At 55.7% G+C, this 23,808-nt stretch overlaps 14 protein-coding genes and 1 pseudogene across 15 annotated transcripts; 6 read left to right on the forward strand and 9 right to left on the reverse strand.

Moving 5' to 3' along the window:
* Nucleotides 1-846: 846 nt before the first annotated feature.
* On the forward strand, nucleotides 847-3,540 carry MSY001_0449 (uncharacterized protein; the record flags this gene model as incomplete). The annotated part of the gene is made up of 1 exon (XM_018885533.1): nucleotides 847-3,540. The coding sequence occupies one exon, from the start codon at nucleotides 847-849 to the stop codon at nucleotides 3,538-3,540; it is 2,694 nt and encodes an 897-aa protein (XP_018739079.1).
* Nucleotides 3,541-3,995: 455 nt separating this feature from the next.
* MSY001_0450 (uncharacterized protein) lies at nucleotides 3,996-4,771 on the forward strand (the record flags this gene model as incomplete). Its single annotated transcript, XM_018885534.1, has 2 exons — nucleotides 3,996-4,291; nucleotides 4,315-4,771. 2 exons carry the CDS (start codon nucleotides 3,996-3,998, stop codon nucleotides 4,769-4,771), a joined length of 753 nt encoding a protein of 250 aa, XP_018739080.1.
* A 42-nt stretch (nucleotides 4,772-4,813) lies between these two features.
* Nucleotides 4,814-5,317, reverse strand: MSY001_0451 (uncharacterized protein; the record flags this gene model as incomplete). The annotated part of the gene is made up of 2 exons (XM_018885535.1): nucleotides 4,814-5,118; nucleotides 5,248-5,317. 2 exons carry the CDS (start codon nucleotides 5,315-5,317, stop codon nucleotides 4,814-4,816), a joined length of 375 nt encoding a protein of 124 aa, XP_018739081.1.
* A 1,082-nt stretch (nucleotides 5,318-6,399) lies between these two features.
* On the reverse strand, nucleotides 6,400-6,757 carry MSY001_0452 (uncharacterized protein; the record flags this gene model as incomplete). Its single annotated transcript, XM_018885536.1, has 2 exons — nucleotides 6,400-6,453; nucleotides 6,488-6,757. 2 exons carry the CDS (start codon nucleotides 6,755-6,757, stop codon nucleotides 6,400-6,402), a joined length of 324 nt encoding a protein of 107 aa, XP_018739082.1.
* Nucleotides 6,758-7,495: 738 nt separating this feature from the next.
* MSY001_0453 lies at nucleotides 7,496-8,370 on the forward strand (annotated as a pseudogene). The gene is made up of 2 exons: nucleotides 7,496-7,722; nucleotides 7,749-8,370. Coding segments are annotated over exons 1-2 (849 nt in total).
* Nucleotides 8,371-10,179: 1,809 nt separating this feature from the next.
* On the reverse strand, nucleotides 10,180-10,564 carry MSY001_0454 (uncharacterized protein; the record flags this gene model as incomplete). Its single annotated transcript, XM_018885537.1, has 2 exons — nucleotides 10,180-10,215; nucleotides 10,241-10,564. 2 exons carry the CDS (start codon nucleotides 10,562-10,564, stop codon nucleotides 10,180-10,182), a joined length of 360 nt encoding a protein of 119 aa, XP_018739083.1.
* A 1,784-nt stretch (nucleotides 10,565-12,348) lies between these two features.
* Nucleotides 12,349-13,815, forward strand: MSY001_0455 (uncharacterized protein; the record flags this gene model as incomplete). Its single annotated transcript, XM_018885538.1, has 1 exon — nucleotides 12,349-13,815. The coding sequence occupies one exon, from the start codon at nucleotides 12,349-12,351 to the stop codon at nucleotides 13,813-13,815; it is 1,467 nt and encodes a 488-aa protein (XP_018739084.1).
* A 15-nt stretch (nucleotides 13,816-13,830) lies between these two features.
* Nucleotides 13,831-15,134, reverse strand: MSY001_0456 (uncharacterized protein; the record flags this gene model as incomplete). Its single annotated transcript, XM_018885539.1, has 2 exons — nucleotides 13,831-14,334; nucleotides 14,406-15,134. 2 exons carry the CDS (start codon nucleotides 15,132-15,134, stop codon nucleotides 13,831-13,833), a joined length of 1,233 nt encoding a protein of 410 aa, XP_018739085.1.
* Nucleotides 15,135-15,420: 286 nt separating this feature from the next.
* Nucleotides 15,421-17,123, reverse strand: MSY001_0457 (uncharacterized protein; the record flags this gene model as incomplete). The annotated part of the gene is made up of 3 exons (XM_018885540.1): nucleotides 15,421-16,173; nucleotides 16,199-16,460; nucleotides 16,489-17,123. 3 exons carry the CDS (start codon nucleotides 17,121-17,123, stop codon nucleotides 15,421-15,423), a joined length of 1,650 nt encoding a protein of 549 aa, XP_018739086.1.
* A 370-nt stretch (nucleotides 17,124-17,493) lies between these two features.
* Nucleotides 17,494-18,909, reverse strand: MSY001_0458 (uncharacterized protein; the record flags this gene model as incomplete). The annotated part of the gene is given in 4 exon segments (XM_018885541.1): nucleotides 17,494-17,553; nucleotides 17,564-17,662; nucleotides 17,688-17,982; nucleotides 18,011-18,909. The coding sequence occupies 4 exon segments, from the start codon at nucleotides 18,907-18,909 to the stop codon at nucleotides 17,494-17,496; spliced, it is 1,353 nt and encodes a 450-aa protein (XP_018739087.1).
* Nucleotides 18,910-19,106: 197 nt separating this feature from the next.
* On the forward strand, nucleotides 19,107-19,685 carry MSY001_0459 (uncharacterized protein; the record flags this gene model as incomplete). The annotated part of the gene is made up of 2 exons (XM_018885543.1): nucleotides 19,107-19,166; nucleotides 19,191-19,685. 2 exons carry the CDS (start codon nucleotides 19,107-19,109, stop codon nucleotides 19,683-19,685), a joined length of 555 nt encoding a protein of 184 aa, XP_018739088.1.
* A 269-nt stretch (nucleotides 19,686-19,954) lies between these two features.
* Nucleotides 19,955-21,258, reverse strand: MSY001_0460 (uncharacterized protein; the record flags this gene model as incomplete). The annotated part of the gene is made up of 2 exons (XM_018885544.1): nucleotides 19,955-20,878; nucleotides 20,986-21,258. The coding sequence occupies 2 exons, from the start codon at nucleotides 21,256-21,258 to the stop codon at nucleotides 19,955-19,957; spliced, it is 1,197 nt and encodes a 398-aa protein (XP_018739089.1).
* Nucleotides 21,198-22,412, forward strand: MSY001_0461 (uncharacterized protein; the record flags this gene model as incomplete). The annotated part of the gene is made up of 3 exons (XM_018885545.1): nucleotides 21,198-21,419; nucleotides 21,443-21,946; nucleotides 21,993-22,412. 3 exons carry the CDS (start codon nucleotides 21,198-21,200, stop codon nucleotides 22,410-22,412), a joined length of 1,146 nt encoding a protein of 381 aa, XP_018739090.1.
* Nucleotides 22,413-23,311, reverse strand: MSY001_0462 (uncharacterized protein; the record flags this gene model as incomplete). Its single annotated transcript, XM_018885546.1, has 2 exons — nucleotides 22,413-23,111; nucleotides 23,135-23,311. 2 exons carry the CDS (start codon nucleotides 23,309-23,311, stop codon nucleotides 22,413-22,415), a joined length of 876 nt encoding a protein of 291 aa, XP_018739091.1.
* A 93-nt stretch (nucleotides 23,312-23,404) lies between these two features.
* On the reverse strand, nucleotides 23,405-23,808 carry MSY001_0463 (uncharacterized protein; the record flags this gene model as incomplete). The annotated part of the gene is made up of 2 exons (XM_018885547.1): nucleotides 23,405-23,680; nucleotides 23,704-23,808. 2 exons carry the CDS (start codon nucleotides 23,806-23,808, stop codon nucleotides 23,405-23,407), a joined length of 381 nt encoding a protein of 126 aa, XP_018739092.1.

Below are 23,808 nucleotides of genomic sequence, written 5' to 3' on the forward strand. Positions count from 1 at the left end.
CCGCAGCCAAGATGATGGCGACCGCAGGCTACCTCGAGATATGGCCGTGCACGAAGACTAGGCGCGTGCAGCACTGTGTACATCTTCATGCGGGTCCACTACCCTACGGCTCGTACGAGTTAGCCAACTGGCCGTGGGCCCCAGCACACTTGGAGGCATACGTCAATGGCCATCCCGTGCCTGTACATATCGAAGTGCATCCCCTTTCAAGTACGCGGATTGACGCACCGACAGCGAACCCGACTACTTGGCACCGCGTGCAATGTGTTTTGGCGACACCTGGCCACACTCACCTGATCCTTCGTTACTCGACACCATACCCCCTCGGCACAGTGACACTTCCTGCGTTCCCTAGCCGCATCCCTATCTTTCTATTGCGTGTACATGGCAGCGAAACGCGGCAACCCCGCATCGATCCTCACGTGCAGGCACACATAACGTACGGTGAGGCGGCTTTGGTCACCTGGTTCGATATGGGCCCCTATGATCTCGTACATGTGCCGGTGCGATTGGTGGCACGCTCGCCGTGCGTAGTCAGAGCGCTCGTCCTACTAAGTATGACCGCACTCCTTCTGACCCTTGCCGCTGTCTATGCCCTTCACAAGACTTCCGAGCATCTCCTCCTACGCACCGACATGCTTGCAATGGCACTGGATATCGACTTTGCGGATGGTGCATGGCTGCCGAACCCGCCCATCCGCTCATCGCCCCTGTCTGTTGTCGCATGGCTCCAGGCGCCGTGGGCGCTGCCGGAGTGAGTCGGTGGCCTGGCATAATAGCACGTGCACACCACAGCGCACGGGCGCACGGTGCCTACTTTCCTGTAGCTACGAGACTGTGTGGGCCATGTCTTCGACGATCCGCCTTGGTGTAGCGGCCATGGACCGCAAGGCGCGGTCCAAACCCATGCAAAACATTCTCAACCGTATGCTGAGCATGGGTGACTTCGAGGTGATCGTGTTTGGCGACAAGGTCATTCTAGATGAGGATGTGGATACATGGCCGATTGTCGACGTACTCATCTCATTCTTTAGCACTGGATTCCCGTTAGAGAAGGCCATTCAGTATGTCAATCTCCGAAAGCCCGTGTGTGTGAACGATCTAAGCATGCAGACCGTGCTTTGGGACCGCCGCGCCGTGCTGCGCATTCTGGCGGCCGCCGGTGTGCCCACTCCCCCCAGTGTATCGGCGGACCGCGATGGTGGGCCTCAGCTCGATGCGCAGATCGTTAACGAGATAAAGAAGCAACTCGATCTCGATCTTGGAGTGCGGCATCCCCCTGCGTCCGTCCAGCTGCTTGACCACGACGTCCTTCAGGTTAACGGCGAGACGATCCGCAAGCCTTATGTCGAAAAACCTGTTAGCGGTGAGGACCACAATATCCACATCTACTTTTCCGCAGAACGCGGCGGTGGCGGACGCCGGCTCTTCCGCAAAGTTGGCAACAAATCGTCCGAGTTTGACCCACACCTTGTGGAGCCGCGTATGGACGGCTCGTACGTGTACGAGTCGTTTATGGATGTCGACAATGCAGAAGATATTAAAGTGTATACAATTGGGCCAGACTTCGCCTATGCAGAGACGCGCAAATCGCCTGTTGTCGATGGTCTGGTGAAGCGAAACCCAGACGGCAAGGAAATCCGCTACGTCACGCAACTTTCATCCGAAGAGCGTGAGATGGCTCGTAAAATTTCCCTCTCCTTCAAGCAGTTTATCTGTGGCTTTGATCTTCTGCGTGTGAAAGATAAGAGCTACGTGATCGATGTCAATGGCTGGAGCTTTGTCAAGGGCAACGACGACTATTACGACAAATGCGCTGAGATTCTCGCGCACTTTTGCCGCGCTCAATCGATGTCCAGACCCCTTCGTCGGCCTAGCGAGCTAGTGTATGCCATCGATGAGACGTCCAGCTGGGTTCTCAAAGCAAATGTTACTGTGTTCCGCCATGGCGATCGGACCCCCAAGCAAAAGATCAAGCGGTCCTTCAAGGTAAAGGACGCGTGGTCTGCGCCTCTGGTAGAGCTCTTGCACGGTTGCCGTGAGGAGATCATCCTGCGGTCGCAGCTGGAACTGGTATCGGATGCACTGCAGCGCGCCTTGACGATAGAAGGCGCCCCCGTCGCCGATCTCGAGTTTGCAGCCGATATCATCGAGCGTAAAAAGCAATACCCGGGTACGAAAATCCAGCTCAAACCTACATTTGACAAGACTAATGACATGCTTGAGAAGGTGCAAATGGTGATCAAATGGGGCGGCGAATTTAGTCATGCCGCGCGGCATCAGGCCCGGGACTACGGTACCAACATGCGCCGGGACATGTTGATTATGAACAAAGAGGCGCTTCACAATTGCTTCATCTACACTAGCTCAGAGCGTCGTGTGTTTGCTTCTGCCGAGATTTTTTCTGAGGCATTTTTGCGCGATGAAGGCGGCGAAGAAGAGCCTCCTAAGCCCAAGGAAATGATCGTGCGCAAGGATCTGCTGGACGACTCGAATGCTGCTAAGGATCTAATGGACGAAGTCAAAAAGGAACTGCAGACATTGATGCAGCCAGATTCGCCCCAGGCGCAAGAGCGCCCTGAGGGCTGGCCTGATGATCTGCCGCCCCCCAACTGCATCACCAGTGAAATTCGCATTCTGCTGCAGAGCCTCGGAGAGACCATGCATGATAACTTTGCCAAACTGGATGTGGACAAGATTCAGCAGCGCTGGTGCACGCACGAGACGCCAGCCTTGTTTAGGGAGCGCTGGGACAAGGTCATTGGTGACTTTCGCGACAAGCCCAATGAATCGTCCCGCGCTAGTGAGTTGGCAGATATGCTCTCCCATGATGGCCTGCACAACCGCAAATTTCTGGAAACTATCTTTTCCGTCGATGCAGATAACAGCGAGCAGAAACTTGAACGTCTTCATCGCCTGTACCGTATGAGTTTGGCTCTGTTCAGTTTCGTTTGCCCTCGTGAATATGGCATCACCAGGGAGCAGAAAGAGCAGATTGGTCTCCTCACATCGCAGCCCTTATTGCAAAGCATTGTCGACAATCTAAAGGCATCCGAGAACAAAAAGGGTCTATGTGCTTTCTATTTTACAAAGGAGTCACACGTACATACCCTGCTCAACTTGATCCTATGCTCAAACCTGGATATCATCATGCCGAAGATGCCGGCGCTCGACTACTTCTCAAGCATAACATTCGAAGTGTACGAGCGGGAAAATGCAGCATCCAGCTCACCCTCTGATGGCAAGAAGGAACGCTCTCTTGTGATCAGCTTATCAGAAGGTGCCCACAGCTCAGAGATCCTTTTCATCCGATTGGATGCACGTCACGCGTTGACACCACTGCCCAGCCGCCCCTTAACCCCGCACATGGGCTTTGACGATGCCATCGCGAAGCTGTCAAGTCTTTGTAATAAACGCGATGCCCTGGACACGCGCCGCGGTCAAATTGAGGGATCCGCACTATACTTTGGCGAGCATGACGCAGATCAGCGCGTCGTGACCATCTCTGAAGAGGGCGCTCATGCATACGATTCCCCATAGTCACGTGCCGTGAATCACCACACCGCTAGAGAGGCGATTGTATGAAGCGGCAGGTCGAGACCATGTTGTGCAGAATATCCACAAAAGCTCTCGTCTCCCGCGCTCTGAAGGGCCCCAGTGTTGGAGGTGCATTGATTCAAACCGGGCTTTTGACCGTACATGAAAGGCTAGCCACAGAAACCCTGGACCGTGCGGCCCGCCCTTGGCGTTCCACCGCGCCTGTGCGTACTCTTCATGTCTCCACGGTCCGTTGGTCCAAGTTAGAGCCCAAGAAGGAGGAAAGCAAGAATATAAGCATAAAATCAAGGGTAAAAAACTTATGGTCTACTGTCAAATACCTCTTCCGCTTTTACTTGAATGGCGTCAAGCAAATCTGGCGCAACCGGGACTTGGTAAAGGCTGTTCAGCAGCATGTTCGCGAAACGAAGCGCGACTATACCTGGGAGGAAACACAAATGATTAGGACTCATTCTTCAGACATGCTAAAGCTTCCTCTCTTTCTTCTGATCTTGGTGACTGTGGAAGAGCTTCTCCCATTGATGGTCATTTATACCCCGTTCCTTCTTCCGTCAACCTGCATTTTGCCTAGCCAGATTGTAAAGATTCGCCAGCGCTTGGAAGTAAATCGCGAAGAAGCTATCAAAAAGATTCAAGTCCTGGTCCCTACGGCCCAAGACGTTCAACCAAAAAGTGATTCCCTTCAGGACGCATTGGCTGCGCTTCCTACCGCCTCTCTACGAGAGCTTACTATGTACGTTTGACGACTAACACCAGCATCTACAACCTGTCAAGGTGGGGCACAGATGGATTCCGCCGCAAACGCATTATGGACCATGTGCGCCAACTCCAGGAAGACGACAAGCGCCTGAAGGTCGCTGAAGTGCTGCAAGATGGGAACGTGAACATGGAACTGCTAGCCAATGCGTGCACCCAACGTGGACTGTACGTGTATGCAAAACTGACTCGTTACAGCTGTGCCGTGAGCGTGACAGCTGCTCAGATGAAGCAGATGTTGCGTGTATGGTTGGATCATACACTGGCGACACCAGCACTTCCCTCGCTCGATTTGGTATTGCTCCCTTCCTGTATTCCCCGTCTCAAGTCTCAAGAACTTCCTCTCGACACCATTGTTGAAGAACAAGAAAAGCAGTCTATCCAAGAGAAGGCCTCGACGGTGGTCAACGAGGTGGTGGAACAAGAAAAGCGAAAAGAAGCTTCACAGCACATGTGAATGCGCCAACTTCATATATACTCTATGCGAATGGCAATAGGTCTAATAGCTATCACCTTCCACACCCTCGCCCGAGAAGCCGCGCTCTCGTCGGAGAACCGCAGTGCGACGCTGTTCCCACTTGTCCTTGTATTCATTCTCAGCAGCCAGCGCCTCAAGCAGCTGAGGAATAGCAGAGCTGGGTATCGATGAGGCCACAGTTTGTGGGGTCTCGTCCTCCTTATCAAGATCGATCTCACCCATGAGCACGACATTCTCGCCGCGCACAATATACAAACCCTTAGGAACGTCCCCATATCTGTTCCCCAGAAAAATGCGCTCCAGAGTATCTTGCAGTACAAGATTGGCTTGTATAAGCGTGCTGTTTACGTACCAAATTGATCGTACGAACGGAGAACCCCAATCAGCTTACGTCCATCTCGTAGAATCACAATCACTTTCTCTTAGATGTAAGCGCCTCATCCTTGAAGACTTACTGTCTACTAGATCCACCAGGGCACCTGATGTAGTGAAGGCGATGTTCGCCAAGATTTCTTGCGCTTCCATCGCTAAGGTTATATGTAGGGTCGACGTGCGGCGAAAGAAAGACGCAACCCAAGATGCACACTTACATTTCTCTCCTCCTTGAATGCGGGGAACAAACAGCAGGTGTAACAAGCATGACCGCAGCGCGGCGATGGTGAAGATCGCACAAATGGTTCGATATTAAAAGAATATACCACACTATCTTTTCTAACTAAAAAAATACGACACCAGCATGTCAACAGCCGACGTCGCATGGCCTATCTTGACAAAATCAGTTAAGAGGACGTAAATCCCATGTCTAAAAGATTGGCCTGGTGCACACAGCCAATAAACCGCAGGTGATGGCACAAAGAGGCCCATGCGCCCCCATTACTTCACGGCCAACTAGTTTATACCTCCCATCCTGTGCGATAGTCTACCCGTCGCCGATATGATACGTAAATTCTAATGCTTTCGTACTGACTGGCTGAACAGCTCGTCAAAGCGTCGTATGGAGACAGATGTAATGAGACTGTACGCAGCCCTAGACTCATTCAGCCTCATGTCCGATTACGATGTGCAACTTGTGAACGATAGCACTCGGGAATTCCATGTGACTTTCCACGGACCATCGGATAGTATGTGGGTAAATACTCACACAGCACCTTTTGAACATGGGATTTGGCGTGTTCATGTCGAGCTCCCGGAACAATATCCATACAAGTCGCCCTCAGTTGGATTTACCAATCGGATTTTCCATCCGAATATCGATGAAACATCAGGCTCAGTGTGTCTTGACGTTATCAATCAATCGTGGTCACCTATGTACGATTGCTTCAATATCTTTGAAACCTTTCTCCCTCAACTCTTGAGGTACCCAAATCCATCAGATCCTCTGAATAGTGAAGCTGCGTCTTTATATCTAAACAGCCCCCAAGAATACGCCAAAAAGGTTCGGGAATATGTTAGAAATTATGCAACGCAACTGGAACAGCACAGTGCTAGGCAGACTAGCGACATCGACGAAGACGACCTAGACGAAATCAGCGACCTGGGGAGCACGGATCATGATAACTAGCGAAAAAAAAGCTACGAGGACCAGCCTATCTGTAAAATCCCACGCCCTACCCCTGCTGTAAAAGATCGTACTTGCTTACACCATCCTTGGTGCGCAAGAACTTCAGTGCGGAATGGTTCAATACCCCCTCCAACTCCAAAGTACAAAACTTTAGAGGCAATCAAAATCATGGATGTTTCACGGATAATGCCACCCATATCATTATCATTTGTGGGCCAACTTGCTGCTTTTAGTGCGCGGCACAACGAGGGTATCGTTTCTAAGGCATAGGTGGTTTCACTGGTGAGTAAAATATCCGCAGGCGTCCCAAGCTCTAGAGTATCCCAGCCCCCGGAGAAAAAGCGAAGTTTAATGCCAGAATTAGACAATGCGCTTTCGAACTGATCTAGCAAGTGATCATCCATCTCTAAGTCGCCGGGTTCCTGCTGACTTTGACCCTTAGCTGCGCCAGGGCCAGCTTCGGAAAAGTACCAAGCTAACAAAAGATTTGGGTACACCACCTAAAGTTAGCCATCGTATACTCACAAGAGACAAAACTTGCTCATTGTAGTCGCACACTGTAAGAACGGAAGGCTGTTCTGGATTGCGTGTCACGCTGAACAGAGTTTGTAGCACGAAGCAGGAGGGCAATGCCGTGCCGCAGCCAATCTGAGGTCAATGGCCAAGAACAGACCTCAGTAATGTGACGGCCGGAAGGCCATGCAGCGTCATTCTGACGAGCGCCCTGAAGCCTGGAATGGATTTCAGAAATTAGATCAAGAGAGCACTCCCACGTTTTCAGTCCTCCCTCATAAACGCCAGGTATCAAATCGCTCTGCTCGTCCGCAATAGTTCCATCTTCGTTGAGAATCTGAAATCGAACGTCAAATAAGTCTCGGCGTGCTAGCACCACCGGCACATCCCCATCATGGGCGATTACAGGAGAGTAAGAAAGTTTCTCGGGTAGTTGGGCGCGCTACGTTGGAGTAGAATTACTTACCAAGCTGGACAAAGAGTGTTCTCGAGCAGGAATTTTACACATATTCTTAGTTTCATTTACGCCAGCATTTGTAGATGCTCGGATGGAAGACGCATCATGATCCTCGTCCACGCAAAAATCGAATGAAAACATGGGGCAGGGATAAAGTAGCACCTCCACAATGATGTCCTCGCAGCTCGCGTCGCCTTCGCCGGCGTGGATTGTGCGGCATCATGCTCCTTCACCCATACACGCATTAGCATTTGCAAACAGAGGACAAGACTTAATTGCCGGAGATGCGCGTGGACGCGTCTCGATCACCAGCATGTCCACATACCGACCCTATATCTTCTTTCAACCACATCAGGAAGCAATTTTACGTGCAGATGTTTGGTCTGGATTTCTTGTGACGTACGTATTGAAGTAGCTCATCCTAGACACGGCCGTGATCATAAAATATGCATATGGAGTATGCCTACGGAGCGAAGTTCTACCCTTCTGGGCAGTGGCGCGATAACTGATCTCCCCGAGCCCACGCTGATCATGGACTTGCCCGTTAATTCACTGAATTACTGCGGCTACGCCATGGTAACACTTGCTTCGGAAGAAAATTCTCTCAAAGCCTATATGGTTGTACCTCATACCCTTGAATCAGCTTGGCTCGATGTGTATGAGCTACCAGCGAAACGACGTGTAGTTGAGGCACTCGGCCGTTCTCACGTCATCGCATCTGGCGCGCAGCGACCGCCTATTATCATGGCCATCCAGGCACGCATACACTCTCACCACCTAGATATTGTCACTGGAATGGAAGATGGACATGTGATTGCATGGTCCCTTTCATTAGATACATGGGAGGCACACCAGCTGTGGTCATACAAACCCCACATTGAGACAGTACTAGCCCTGGGACTAGCACCTTGCCACGATTATGTTTTAAGTGTAGGTGCTGATCGCTCTATTGTTCAAATTGGATTGAACAGTAATGTAAGACCTATCGTATATACCACACAGCGCCCTGGTCAAGCATGTGTGGCAATTCGCGACGATGAGAAAGTCGTTGTTGTCGGATGCTGGGATGGTACAGCTCGTGTATATGCGTGTGCCAAAATGGAGCTATTGGCTTCCCTAAGGTACCATAAAGAGAGTATTCAGGCGGTGGCTTTCCCACGCAATACTCAGGTACATATGGTTGACACATTGGATGATACAAGCAGCTATGAGGAAGACGAATTCGAATCGAAAACGGTAGCAGACCATCTGCCGCCTTGGCTAGCATGTGGCAGCAAGGATGGTCGGATATCTCTTTGGAAACTACCGTTCATTCTTGACCATATGCGATGAAAGGTGTGGTAAGCGATCCAGCAGTACTGAAGGACCGCACCGGCGTTTCGCCATCGCACATGCGCGCTTCGATACGCCAATTACCTAGTCGATACGTGCCAGGGCCATCGACCAGTACTTTGACGGACACCTTCTCAGCACACCAGCCCGGTACTAAAATGTGGTGTGTTGTCTTTCCGAGCCATGACACATGAGGTACTGCCTGTACATCAGTCGCTGGCTCTAGCCACAAAGTGCATGAAAGTGGCCAAGGCGATTCGTTGCGAACATACAAAGGAAGTTGTAGGGCATGTGCATGGTCAGGCACTGTCAATTTCAGAGTGCCAGTTAACACAGAAAGAGGGCAAGTCGTAGGCATCAACGGCGACTCAGCCAGTTGTTCTCGAGCCGCCTGTTTTTCCATATCAGTTTCCGTATACATGGCGCGAGTCGATGGGACTTGATGAAGTAGATAATCGAGGGCTTGGATGCTGCTGACCGCATCATCGCGGAAACCAAGGTAGGCACCACTCACGAGCGCTTCGCCTACCACACCTGACGCTGCACGCCATGCGACGATGATGTCCACCTGATTAGAATCCATGAGGGGTAATACTTCCTCCTGGACCTGAGTGGGGAGGCAGTCATACCATTTTTCCACCTCGTAACGCCTGTGAACGTTGCGTACAGCCGCGTAGAGGGCTGGCCAATGCAATAGTGATTGCACTGGGCCTTCTCCGTACTTAAAGACCTGCATGGGTAGTTCCGGTGGATGAACTGGAACCTCGCGACCCTGGAAGAAAGGTCGAAGAAGTTCCACGGTTGTGCGAAGGGTATCCAAACCTTGTTTTCTTTGCCCATAGACAAGCCATTGCGCCGCATGACCCGAGTTTAGGGAAATTTGGTTGAAATCAAGCGACAATTGCCACTGTAAACTGGCAAAGGCAATACCAGTAATTTCGATGGGATCCTGGCTGATATTTTTAATTGTTAGACGAAGATGATACTGTGGCTGCACGGATCTTGCCAACTTGTACGAGACCTGCGCTTCTAGCATAGGGAAGGTATGAATCTCGTGTTCAAGTCGAGTAGTAAATATCTCACCTTGATCACTGTGGTACTGAATTTGCCATGTCAAGTACTCTGTTCCCAGAGATAGCACAGGAAATTGAAAGCAAATAGGCACAGAAACATGACTAGCCAAGTCATCAAGAGGAATAGGTGTAGGTGTGGGTATACGCCAAGGAAGTTTAAGTTTAGAGCTCGCAGTGGGAACAGGCATCAAGTGACACGGCGAAGAGACCAACGATATATTGCGAGCAGAGGAGGTACTTACATTCTTCAGCGTCAAAGTCACCTCGACTAGCTCGCCCACCGCAGCACGAGGAGGTGCATTAACTGTGCATTGGATTCGAGGGATACTCTCGCGTATTTGGACAAGGAGGGAAGTATCTCGACCATACATTCTTGAACGCCGTTGTTCGGGCGTCTTATTTAGACGAGGGCCCTGCTTTGCAAGTGACTGTGTCACAGGAAGGACATCCATCAGTTTGTAGGTAATACGATCCAAGCGTACCATTCCTTTTGTGCGTAGTGAGATAGGCACTTGGATAGGGGAGCACTCGTATGGCGCCCACAACAATGTGTCCACTGTGTGGTCAGCTTCGACGGGCGCATCAGTATCGTCGATCACAAAATGGAACTGCACATCTGACATGCGCAGCTGCACGCCAAACGTATTGGCGACAGTGAAGTGGACCTGGAAGGGTTCCTGCACAGCAGCCACAGGTACGCCCTCCGTCTGACCCATGGTCACGATACGAGTCTCCTCGGTGCGGATCAGGGGTGTAGGAAGAGAAACGATTGTCTTGTTGGCAACCGCAGCGAGACTCTCCAGTGTCCTTAGACGAGACTCGTCAACGTCAGGCATACATCCGTGAAGTAATGGAAGAAGGTCTTGGAGAGCTTCGTCCATCAATCCCAACGTATGATACAAAATACTTTTCTGGAAGAGGGTATAATCATGCAGAGAGCTGTGCCGGGTTCGGTAATAGTCTTGTAGACGAGAAAAGGCCCGGAGCGCGAGCGTTTTTTGTCCACAAGAGTTATATTGTGATGCCGCGCGTAAGAGTGCTGCTGCACTGCGGCGCAAATGTGGACGAGACATACGCAAATACGCCCAAGAAGCGTGTTCTAAAAGTAACGCTCGAGTCACTTCATCCGAGGAATCAGCGACCCGTAAGTATGCGATGGCTGCACTGTAATGATCCCCAACGACATGCTGGAGATGAGCATAGAGCACAGCCGCACGAAGAGAAAACCAAGCTCCAGCTCGAGAGCTAGCGAATTCGTCGCATGCAGCCATGAGCAGAGGCTCCAGTGATCCCTGTGAGCTCTTGGAAGTAAAACTGTAGAGAAGGCGAGAAATACACAGCATTTCAGCAGCAAAGGCACTGTACCACGCGGCCTGGTCGGATTGGAAATCCCGCCGAGCTGCTTCATACATTTGCACAGCAAGACGATAATCACGGACATGCATAGCTAGATCTGCCAAACGACGTGTTTGTGCAGTCGTAGAATTGGCTGGGTATATCCCTTGCGTCGCATCGATACCTTGTGTTGATGTGCCAGTTCTGCCTGCGAAAAATTTGCGGCCAGCGCCTAGTAGACGGCCGGTAAGACCTTTGCGCTGGGCGGCCACTTGCTCTCCCAGATGATGAACAGTACTCTCCAAGAAGGGAACCAGACTCTTAATTATGAATTCACGCACGTAGGCACGAAGCCTCTGGATGTCATCCATCGACAAGGCTGCGCCCCTCGGTATGGAAGGCGTCTCGGGCGCATTGCGCGGGTCCGTTACATCAAAGGCCGCTGCAAAAAAAGCTGCTGCGTCTTCATCGGGACCATTTGCCGAGTTGATGGGTAGCAATGCACAATGTACACCATATGTCTTACGCACCTCGTCCAGGACAGCCATGGAACGGGTCATATCTGACCCGAGTTGGGCACAATCATGTAGTACCAAGTAGCAGCGCAACAAATTACTTTCCATATACGCTTGCTGCGCAAATATCTCGCTCTTTTGACACGTCTCATAGAGGCTTGCGAACGCGTTTAGTGGATCAGGACCATGGCTCGTGACGGCCAGGACCAAAGCACATGGATGCGACATGGTATCGTGAGGCCATAATGGCCGGAAATGCAAGATATGTGACATGAAGTGCCGAAATAGATTTGGTGCCTTTTGGACTTGAGTCTGCCAGGTAGCCCTGTCCATGTCCCCAGGGTCTAAGGGCACAGCGACTGTGTCCTCAACTGGATTATCGTGGAAACTGCGCTGGATCATATCCAGGAACTCACCCCATATATCCAAGCCATCCTGATATTTGAACGCATCGAGGCGGTCGAAACGAACGGGGTATACAGGGGCTACACGAGTCTCAAGTTGGGAGGTACGCAACGTGACATTTTCTGTTGCATGCTCGAAAGGTCGGAGTAGATCCACCAAATGCGTAGCACCATTCGCATGCACCGATGAATCCACATCAGGACTCGTGAGGACCGCTATGCGCGGGCATAGGGCCCGATGCACTATGCTGTCCTCCATACGTATGCGAATGGTGTAGTCGAGCGCAGCCTACAGTATTTCCACATGGAGCCACGTGGGCTCCCCCGCAAAGAACACGTCGCTATCCCCGGACTTTCCGAGCCACCATGCCATCGGAGCCGGACAAGGTCACCGAGGCGAATCTTGCCAAGCTGAATACAGCTGCACAGACCGCTGAAAATGAAATTTTGTCTCCTATATCAGAGGGATCGGAAGATCGGCCCCAGTCTGTACGCTCAACACTTTCCTTCTCTCAGCGCACTATGGACACGATGAACACGATGATTATTCGGTCAATCCTAGCGGTGAATGAGGAGCCGAAGCGGCTACCCACCGAAAGGCGCAAGGCCCCCTTATCTGTACCAACAACCGCTGTTAATTTCCGTGGCTTTGTGCAAAAGTCTGGCCCCATGTTTGTATTTCAAGACGGTGTTGAGTCAACGCTGATGTGGGATGACTGGCTCTGGACGTCCTTGTGGATGGGCATTTGGGCTGTGGTATCGCTTCATCCGCGACTTTTTATCTGTGTCCCGCCGGCAATTGCTGTAACCATCATGTGCAATACGTTCTTTATCCGGTTCCCTATAACCGATGAGACACGCAACATGCCGCCGGGTGATGCGCTTCGCTCCGTGCTGCAGGGTTGCAATGTACTCCATACCGAACCCACTGCGCCTCCCATCGAACCTCGGCCCGTCGTGGAGGGGGAAATGAAGTACTTCTTGCATATGCGTGATATCCAGAACATGATGCGCCTGATTATCGATGGCTATGACCACATTTCGCCTGTGGTCAAATACTTGAATTGGTCGGATGTGCCGCGAACCTTGAGAATTTTCCAGGCGTCGATTGTTGTCTTGGTTCTCATGTACTTCGTGGCGCCGCTCATTCCATGGCGCCTCCTTGTTTTCCTGGCCGGCGAATTTGTTCTGATTCATCACCATCCATGGCTCCAGCCGGCCTTGAATGCCATTAAAAAACACGTACACTCGGCTCGACGCTCGCATCGCCGTGCACAGCGTCAGCATCGCCTCAAGCAACGCCTTTTGGATATGCTGGATGAGGATCGTCTGCCTGAGTATGTTTGGGAGCGAGGTTGGAAAAACGTGGAAGTCTATGAAAACCAGCGCTTACTCTCTAGTCGACAAGACGGAGTAGATGAACGCTCGTGGGGCTCACAAAACCTGAAACAAGGCGAGCGCCAAGCGTGGACTCGAGGCAGTGATGGATTTAGTGCATCAGACACCACAGCCGAGACGATCCGACACGAACCGGAAGAAGGCTATGAATGGATCGACGGTGATGACTGGCGAATCGACTGGGGCGGAGCCTGGAGCCGGGTTGGAGTAGACGACCAGGGCTATGTTTATACGGACAATTGTTGGAGCCATCCAGCGCCCTATGCATATGGCGTTGATACTTCTGTGCCCAAGACCCCGAGTATGACGAGTGAGACGGAAGAGGATGAGCTTGATCAGATGTCGGAGGATGAAATTTCCGGCTCCTACCGTGCTGTTACGCGCAGGCGGCGATGGCTCCGTCGCGCAGTGAAGGTGGCCGAGACAAAGAGTTAACTATACATAGATACGTCATGAAGACATAAACCAGGAGCCTGTCGCTTTTGCACTTGAAACCTGGCTGCCTGGCGGCACAAACGGCGAACCCGTAGTAGCGCCCTGGCCCATGCCTGGAGCCAGTGGATTTATTCCCACGCTTACACCCATAGGGGGACTCGCTTGGTATCCGGGTAGCATGGCACTGGCAAGTTTCGACCCAGGAAGACTAAGGCCCTCCATTTTGCCTGCCATGGCTGGCAAGCCACGAGCCGCTGGGTTGCTCGGTGACATGCTGTTAGCGCCTGATGCCCTTTTCTGTTTCTTTTCCTCAGTCGCTGAAATGGGAGAGGCGTCTTTCTTGCGTCGTTTTGTCTTGGACTTAGTATCCCCCGTTGTCGGCCCGGCGACAGCCGGAGGAGCCTGCTTTGTATCTTCCGGCTCCTTGACGCGCTTCTTTTTCGCACTGGCGGGCTTTTTTGCATCGCCTTTGGCTCCGTCCAAACCGGAAACAGCCGGTGACCCAGTATCTTCAGAGTCCTGCAAGCGTCCCTTGCGCCAGTTGCGCAGGAAGTCAAGACGCGAAAAGCTGGTGGTAAGAAAGACTATACACACCTTGGCATAAATGAGGCCCCGTGATGAGTTCCATCGCGTGACGAGTGACCTGGATCGGATTTCCAGCCATCTTTCATAATTTGCATAATCTGCTCGCGCCGCACGTCCTCACTCTTCGCTTTTTCCAACTCGATGCTGTTCAGACGGTGACCCGTGACGGGATGGGATGTGTAGGGGTCAGAAGACAGGGAGCCAGTGTAGAACGAGGGTGGAACTGTGCTGCTGAGCATGAGATTAGCAATCCGTGTAACATGAGGATCAGGTGTTAGACACAGTGGTGGTGCTGTGAGGTTGACGATTTGCGCCTCGATCGCAAGGGCGTCTTCATCAGACCACTGGCCGCCCGCGCGGGCATCCATCATGCGTAGGTCATTCCACAAGCTCTCATCGGAGGGGCGCAATACAAGTCGGTATACTTCGACGCCATCTGGGCCTAAGGCTGTATCCTCATTAGAGGGGTGCGAGTGTCCACCGTAGCGAGTGTAATGAAAACCATAACGACCGCCCTCCCTCAAATAATACATAGAAGTGTCGCTAGGGCGTTCACGGCGCCCATCTGCTTTGTATTGAGACGTGGCGGGTTCGGGGTTGGTCGTCCGCTTGCGGTGGTCATGCACTTCCACGATCAAGCAGCCTTCAAAGAACGGCACACCCGCCTGTTGGAACACGTCCATCAAGTCCACGGGTATGATTTGGTTGCACAAATAGTTAAGAAACTCCTGCATGGTCAATTTGCGTGGCGTACCTTGGTGCGTGAATCAAAGAGAAAGTAACCATCCTGGACATAAGATGTATGCACATACCTGCTTCTCGAAGCGCAAAAATTGAGGATGGATATGGACACTGAAACTCGCAGGATCTTTTCTATGCCTCTTAAGAATCTGTCGAGTTGTTCTTTCATAGTTGTACACGGACGCAGAGGTGGCCATGGTAGTCGACCTCCCCGCCGTTGGTGGTCAGGTTTCGCGAGCCCAAGCCTATCGCACCTCCAACAACCTCCACATGAACCGGCTATGAATCATCATCACTACTGAAGGTGAGGTCAATCACATCGGGGGGTGGCAGTGGCGTAGGCGGCGTGCAGTCCACTTGGGCCGATCCATCCACGTCTAGCTGTGATAGGTATAATGTGGCATTATCGGGCAACCAAGTGCGGCCAGCAGGTGACTGAACCGCAGGCGGCGTGGCGATCTCGGTCTTGGGCGCCATAGCATGGCTGGCAGGCGTGAGCGAGATTGTTTCACCACCTGGCTCGGGCGTATCCTCCGGCGTATCCAACATATCCTGTGTGTCCGGCTGTACAGAGCTCGGTTCCTGCAGGATCGGCGAGCCAGAGTGGTATTGGTCATCAGCCGAATGCCATGAGCCGTCCGATTCGACAAGGACAGCATCGAGGTGGGCGGGGACACGCCGTAGGATATCTTCGACGTATCCATCCAGGCGCAGGTCTTCCGATTTAATGTCTTGGCTGCATACAGGACACTGCCATTGGGGGGACTGTTCATTCATGGAATAGAAACTGAGCGCATCAAAGCATTGGATATGGTCGCATGTATTGGCACGACAAGGCGTAACGAGTCGGACATATGTAAGAGGGCACGTAAGCTTGAGCGTGGATGCACCGGTGACAATGTCGTCATCCTGCGCCTGCTGGCGCATTTTTTCAATTACCGATTCTTTACTCCGGTACTGCTTAAGCTTGAGCTGCTCCGTGAGCTGCTCGGCACTAGTCACTTTGCATAAAGCAATAACCATGGTATACCGCTGTGTGTAAGATGTACAGACGTACCATTGGCGCATTTGCGTAGGACAATTCAACACGATTCAGTCGGTTTGGCTGTAAATGCAGGTGACCGAGGCGGTTGAGATTGGGCGGCGCCACACGCCCGACATGTTTTTTGTTGCCTTTGAGGCTAACACCCAGTGAGCGATCGTTGATGCGAGCCTCGCTGGTGTGAGGAAACTCCACGGGTGCAGCTTGCTTGGGCGGGGAGACAGAGGCCATGAAGTGTTCAAATGTCGTACAAAAAAGGCGCAGCTGGTAGGTAGACCTGGCATGAGTGTGACGCATAGACGTACGGGGTATGCAACAAAAGTTCGACCTGCTGGGCCGACAGTGTAAACGACATTCCGACCTGGCGGCGCCCAGACGGTGGGGGGGCCTCAGGTACCTGCACAATAGACGAGACAAACTCTTTTACCTCATAGAAAGGCGACGGCCAAAAATGCAGCTGCTTAAGGGAGCCTTGTGCGAGAGTGGGCGTCGACCTCGATGAGGCCGGAGACGAAAGGCTCGTATCAGTAGGCAAGCGAGATGTTCCGGCAACATAGGCAGCTCCACCATTCGTTCCTCCTGTCTGTGTACCGCTGGCAGGGCGTGTGCCACTGGTCCCGGCCGGCCCAGTGCCAGGTGAATGGCCATACATATGCATGTACTGTTGCGATGCTCGTCGCATGCGTGCCACGTCACCCAACCAGTGCGAGAGACCTAAGGGCATCATCACGATAAGCATTTCATTATAGTGTCTCGATACAGTACTAGCCGCTACCACGGCCTCGATCAGTCGCTGTGCCAGCTCAGGTTTGTTGCCAGATAGTCGAATATGCGAGCTGAAGGGGAGACGCTCATTGAAGGCCTTGATATGTTCCTTCAGCTCGGCAACTTTCAGTGTTCCAATATACTCGCATAGCTCTGGAACAGTGAGGAGCTCCATTCGCGCACACTCGATGCGCGGCGCCGCCACGCGCGACCAGTCGCTCAGGCTCGACCGTAGAGCCGACGGCGACCGGACGAGCCTATAAGCCCACGTGACCGGACCGTCTGGGGACGGCTATGGTGATCGCCAGATCAAAGCAGCAGGGATGCTGCCTATGGAGTCGATGGCGGCTTCGTAGACGCCAAGGGGGGTGAATTCCGAGGAGCAAGTGCCTCGATTCGTGCTCGGCCGGCCCAGGGCTCGCCGTGGTTGTGAATCTGCTCCCACTCGGTCAGGAGATCGAGGTCCACGGATCGCTCCCCCACTTGGAACCGACGCTGGCACGAGCCAGGGCCAGTCGCCTGCGTCGCGGGTATAGGTACAATTTTCAAGCCGTCTGGAGGGGGCGATAGGAACCGAGTACCGCGCATGGGCGGCGGTAAGAACTCTTGGTGTACGGGATGGGCAAACCGTGGCTCGTAGCGGTACTCGGCGCCATACCCCAGATCCTTCATGAGCCTGGTTGGTGCATTGCGGATATGCAATGGTACCGGATGCTAATGTGAAAAAGCATTCACGTACAAGTGTGTCCGACTCGACATGGGCGAGCACTTTTTTCCATGCGCGGTATGAGCGCGTGCTCTTGGGCCACTCAGCGAGCGCCACAACGCAGTGAGACAGGTTGATTCCGCATTCAGGAAGTCCTACAATCTCACATGCACGGTATGTCGCCACGGCAAGCTGCAGTGCATCGGCGGAGCAACAGTCTTCCGACGCACACACGATCAGGCGACGCGCAATAAAAAGAGGGTCGTCGCCACCGCATACCATGCGAGCAAGCCAGTAGAGTGCTGCATTCGGGTCGGATCCGCGGATACTTTTCTGTCGTTAGTGAGCCGACATACATGAAGCGCACTGATGGTATCATAGTGAGCGTCGCCAGCGCGGTCTGCGTAAGCGGTAGGTACGCACCGTATGCTTGCGCTGTACGACGTAGCGAGGCCTTGAGACGTGGTGTATCGCGTGCATCATCGCCAGCGGCGAGGGTCAGCTCGAGCATGTGCAAAGCAGCGCGTGCATCGCCGTCGGCCATGTGTGCCATCCAGCGAAGCAGCGTCTCGTCGATCCAGTCGTATGAGCCGGCTTCGAGGACATCGTCTTCACCACACCGCACGCGCTTCAGAGCTGTGTGTAGCACAGCGAAGCAGTCGTCGTCGCTGAGCTTGGCGAGAACGACGACGCGCAGGCGCGAGAGCAAGGCACTTTGAAGGCGGAACGATGGGTTCTCAGTTGTCGCCGCCAGCAGCGTAATGTGTCCACGCTCAAGCGCTGGCAAGAACAGGTCCTGCTGCGCGCGATTAAATCGTTGGATCTCATCGATGAAGAGGACAGTTTTCTGCGCGGTCAGCTGTTGTCGGTGAACTGCCTCATCGATCACGCGCTTCACATCATTTACCGTAGCCGTCGTTGCAGACATTTCGACAAAGCGGTACGGCGGGGGCGCGCGCGTACCGTTTGCCTCCCGAGTCACGATGCGGGCGAGGGTCGTTTTGCCAGAGCCGGGCGGGCCCCAGAGGACCATCGACGGAATCTGGCCCTTGCGAAGCAGACCTAGCAGTGTCCCTTTTACAATTTCTGTCTGACCGACATACTCATCGAGCGCCTGTGGCCGCATGCGCTCTGCAAATGGGCGCGATGCGCCGACGCGTGGCGTCTTAGCGGGCCTGGGCGGACTCGTCGGCGGTGCGCGTTTTTTTTCAGGAGAGGGTGTGTGTGAAAGACACCGGTCCAGGTGCTCGTTCATCACCGCAAAGGGGAGATTGATGCCGCAGTTAGGGCATGCCACCCGTTCATGATCCGCTGGCGCGGCGCGCGGCGCCATGAGCCGAGAAGCACGCGTGAGTCGGCGGAGGGCCTCCACAGCACGTGATGCACGGGCCCGACCGGCCGGGGCAGGCGGCACGACGAGCGCGGCCGGCGGACGCGGTTCCCACAACCAGCATGAGTGGCAGCGACAAGGCGCCAGGCCGCCTCGCGAGTGAGGATGTGCTTAACAAGAAGGTGCGTGTGAAACGCTGACTATAGATGGACCTGTGCCTGAGCAACGCCATTGTTAAGACCGGCATTGGCTTCAGCGCGGGTGTGGTGCTCTCGGTGCTGTTCCTCCGCCGGCGGTCGTGGCCAGTGTGGCTCGGCACGGGCTTTGGTCTGGGTGCCGGCTACACGGACTGTGAGCGCTCGTTCAACCCTGTGTCGGTGCCGGGTGTGCGCCTCTTGCCGACAGGCACGCGCGAGGTGCCCGACACCCGCTTTGGTGCGCTGCAGCAGCGTGTGGGCGAGCTGTTCGGCGATGCGCGCGAGAAGGCTGCGAACGCAGTCGACCAGACGTCGGACTTCCGCACGGCCGCACACGAGCGCTTTACGGAACTGAGCCAGCAGGGCAAGGAGGCATTTGAGAAGCAGGTCGGCCAGCTGCAGGCCAAGACGCAGGACCTGAAGGACAAGATCGTCGAGTCGAGCAAGGACGTGGCGAAGGAGGTCACGCCGGTGGCCGACGACAAGAAGGTGCGCGTCGTCTGAGCAGGCCGGGCCCGCACCGTCCGGACCGTAGATGGAACGGAGCGATTCTAACGCACAGTGGGTCGTGCACAGCGTCACGGAGCCCACCGAGCCGTGCCTTGCATGCCGCCTCACCGGCGCCGGTGCGCTTGCGTGCGTTGGCACCGCACTGCTTGTAGAGGCGAGGCGCCTGCGTTGGGGTCGTCTCGGTCAGCCGCGCTGGGCCGCGTTCCTCGTCGGCGCCGGCGTCGTCGGCTGGGGCGGCGCTGTGGCGCGTCTCGTTCTGTAGTCTATGCATGCTGCATCGCGAGGCGCACTTGCTGCGCGCGCTCCGAGAGGGCGCTCAGGTGCTGCGTCTGTGCGTCGCGCAGCAAGTCGAGCTCGGCGCCACGTACAGCCGACCAGTCGGCGTGTCGCTTGCACCTCCGCTTGGCGACGAGGCAGAGAGTGGCTGTCGCCGGACCCGGCGACGGCACCGTGCGTGACTCGCCGATGCATGCCTGTCCTTCCGGCGTGCCAAGCCATGCAAGGAGCGCCTCGTCGTCCCAACACAGGCGCTCGTCAAAGCCACACGGCGGGCAGCTGGCGCCGTTGTCGTCGACGGCCGGAAGTGTCGACTGCCGGTCCTCGGCAGCCTGTAGCAGCTTGCTGCGCGCGGCCAGCAAGTCGACACGTGCATGCAGCACGGCCGACTGCTCATCGAGGCGCGCAAGCTCGCGCGTCCAGCGCGCCAAGTCATACGACGACAGATCCAGCCGCGTCGCGTGTTCACGTACGTACGCCCTGAGACTCGTACCGGGCTCGAGTGCGGGAGCGAGCTGCGCACCGCGCGTGACGTGCGCACGAATGTGCGCAAACCACGCGCTATCCGCGCCATCCACGTCCGGCGAGGGCGTCGCCAGGTCCGGCTGTGCCCAGAGAACGAGGCCGCGCGTCGGCTCACTGGCCGTTGTCTTGGGAGCCAGACGCGCGCGCTCAGCGGCTGTGCGTGCGTACGGCAGCTGCTCGATGCGTTCGAGCACCTCGGCGATACCGCAGCGGTCCGAGCAGTAGCGCGACATGGGCAGGCGAGCCGGCTCGTTGCAGCCGACGTGGTGGCACGGCACCTTGTACGAGGTGCGGTGGGGCACCGCTGGTGTCAGGCCGTCAGACGTACTTGTCTCGCAGCGAGGGCACACGAACGTGTCGATCAAAGCAAGGCTGTCCTCGCTGATCTGGATGCAGGAGGCGTGGTACCATTCGTCGCAGTAGTCGCACGCGATCATCACACGCTCATCGTCTGCGGTTAGCCGGCGGGCGTACCGTAGCTCTGGCGGCACACGCAGTACATGCGCTCCGGTGCCTCGGGAGCCGGAGATGCGGACCCTGACGGCGGCTCGGTGATGTGCCGCTTGCCGTCGCGGTCGACGGCGAGCTCGTGCGCATGACGCTTCACTGTGCTGGGCCCTGCTGCCATCGACGCGCGCGCAAGAGGAGCCTCCACATCACCGACCCGGCGCGGCGAGTCGTGCCACGACGACGTGGTCGTGCGAGATGCTCCCTGATGCCATGCAGCAGGTGCTGGGCCAGGCCACGCTGTATGTACAGGATGCATGGTATGCTCTGTGGCAGTGCCTATCGCATGCGTCTGGCTCGTCCGTTGTGCATGTGAATGGCACAGCGTACGAGATTGTGCGTCTGCTCGGCGAGGGTGGATTCAGTATGGTGTATTTGGTGCGCGATGCACGCACGCATGAGCTGTACGCACTTAAAAAGGTATGCGCCTCCTGCTAATGCAGATACGGTGCCAGCATGGCCCCGAGTCGGTACGCGAGGCGCTCGCGGAGATCGAGGCGATGCGCCGCTTCCGCGGGCCGCACACGCTCCCGCTTGTCGATGCTGCGGTCGTGCAGGACGATGGTCGTGGTGCGTCGCTGATACTGGGGCAGGTGCCTGCGCACGACGAGGAGAGCCTGCGGACGAGCAAGCTCGTGTACCTGGTGCTGCCGTACATGCCGCGTGGCCACCTGCAAGACGAGATCCACGCGCATGCCGTGCGCGGCACGCGCTTCGACGAGGCGCGCATGCTGCGCCTGTTCCTGGGTGCATGTGAGGGTGTGCGTGCCTTGCACAGATACACGCTGCCGCACGTCTCTGTTGAGGCGCCGGACGTGACCCGCGACGATACGGCGCTCTTGTTCGACGCCGAGGCGTACCCGATGGCTGCGCCGATGCAGGCGCGCAGCACGGACGGGCCCGGGGAGGTGGTGCCGTATGCACACCGCGATATCAAGCCTGCGTACGTTGCGCTACTGACGCAGCAACCTGCTACTTGCGGAGGATGGCGAGTCGGTGCTGCTCATGGACTTTGGGAGCACGATTCGCGCGCGTGTGCCGATCCGTACGCGCCGCGATGCCGTCGCCGCGCAGGACGTCGCGGCGGAGCGCTCTAGCATGCCGTACCGCGCGCCCGAGCTGTTCGATGTGCAGACAGACACGGAGCTCACGGAGCAGGTCGATATCTGGTCGCTGGGCTGCACGCTGTATGCGATGGCGTACCTGCACTCGCCGTTCGAGACGCCGTCCACGACCGAGCAGGGCGGCTCGCTGGCGCTGGCCATTTCGAATGGCGCGTACAGCTGGCCGGCCGACGATCCATACTCGGACGCGGTCCGCACACTCATTTCGCAGTGCCTTGCGCGCGATCCGGCGGCGCGCCCGAGCATTGACGAGCTAATAATGCGCGTAAAAGCTGCAATGTCTACATAGCTACGCTGTCGCCTTCCACTGCAGGCGCGTGCTTGCAAACGCCGCGATCGTGCCGAAGAAGCCGACCCAGCCCTCCGTAAGGAGGCCGCCCTCGACCGACCAGTGCACAGTGAGCGGGAGGTAGCCGACGTTGACCCAGAACTGCGTGAGCAGCATGCGCTTGCGCTCGCGCAGGCCCGTCCACAGGCGGCGCGTCTCGCGCTGTTCGTCGGACATGCCCTTCTCTGACTCGGCGGGACTGGGGTGGCCACGGCTCTGCTCGAGGGCGCGGGCATTCGAGCGCAGCACGCGGTGGTCCTCGATAATATGCCAAAAGTCGAGCACGACGTACGCGGCCCACAGGCGGCAACCGTAGAGCCACAGCCAATTTTGCACAGCGTCGGTCACCGGGAGGATCTTGTGCATCGCAAGGTACGCAACAGCCTCCATGGGCGAGTACACGACCATGGACAGCGCCTGCAGACGCTCGATAAACTGCAGGTTGCGCGTGGGCGGCGGGGCACGCTCGAGGCGGACCATCCACTGGAGCATGGGCAGCAGGGCCCAGATACGGAAGAGGATGCGCGCATCCGCCGTCAGGCCATTGATCGCACGCAGGCTCGCCACGAGCGCAGAGGGGCCGCGGCGCGCACGCAGGCGCTGCCAGCCCAGCAGAAGCGCGACCAAGAGCCCGGTGCCGTACTGCGCGATCATAAAGAACTGCGTGAGTGAGACAAACACACCTTGTCAGAGCCGCTCCAGGTGCCGAGGAAGCGCACGAGGTGCGCGAGCGTCTTCGACTCGGGCATGCGGCGCAGCTGCGCATACACACGCTCGACCATGGCGAGCCTGGGCATCGTCGCGATCGGCGCGCGTGCCGCGCGCGCGGCGCCGGCGGGGGGGGCAGGAGCCTCGCTCATCGTGTGGGGGAAGAAACGCACCTCCACGCCGGCCCAGAGGCCGAGCGCGGGCCGAGCGCCAGGCCAGGTCGGGTATCTACGAAAGGGCTGCCGCTACACGCGCGCCTTGGACTCGTTCTTCACGCGCTGCTCGATCTTGATCCACTCACGCTGCGCGGCGGACATGGCCGCCTCTGTTTTGGCGCGGTGCAGGGCCTGTGACGACTCGGGCTCGTCGTGCATCGGCGCGTTCTGGAAGCCGAGGCGCTCGACCACGACGAAGCGCTTGCGCGCGGACAGTGGACGGCATGCCTGCGCACGGATGTGCTCGCCAATCGACAGCGAGTTGTCGGGGTCGTGCACGAGGTACTTCGTGTGCCGCACATACGTCTGTGTGAGTCGCGCAAGCGCACCTTGAGCAGCTTGGGGTGCGTCTTGGTCTTGGCTACGGTCATGGTGACCGTCTTCGCCATCACTCCCGCTTTCGTAACAATGCCGGTGAGCGTAGTCGCGCCCAT

The sequence above is a fragment of the Malassezia sympodialis genome, genomic scaffold (assembly GCF_000349305.1).
Source record: "Malassezia sympodialis ATCC 42132 genomic scaffold, msy_sf_2, whole genome shotgun sequence".
NCBI classification, from domain to species: Eukaryota; Fungi; Basidiomycota; class Malasseziomycetes; order Malasseziales; family Malasseziaceae; genus Malassezia; species Malassezia sympodialis.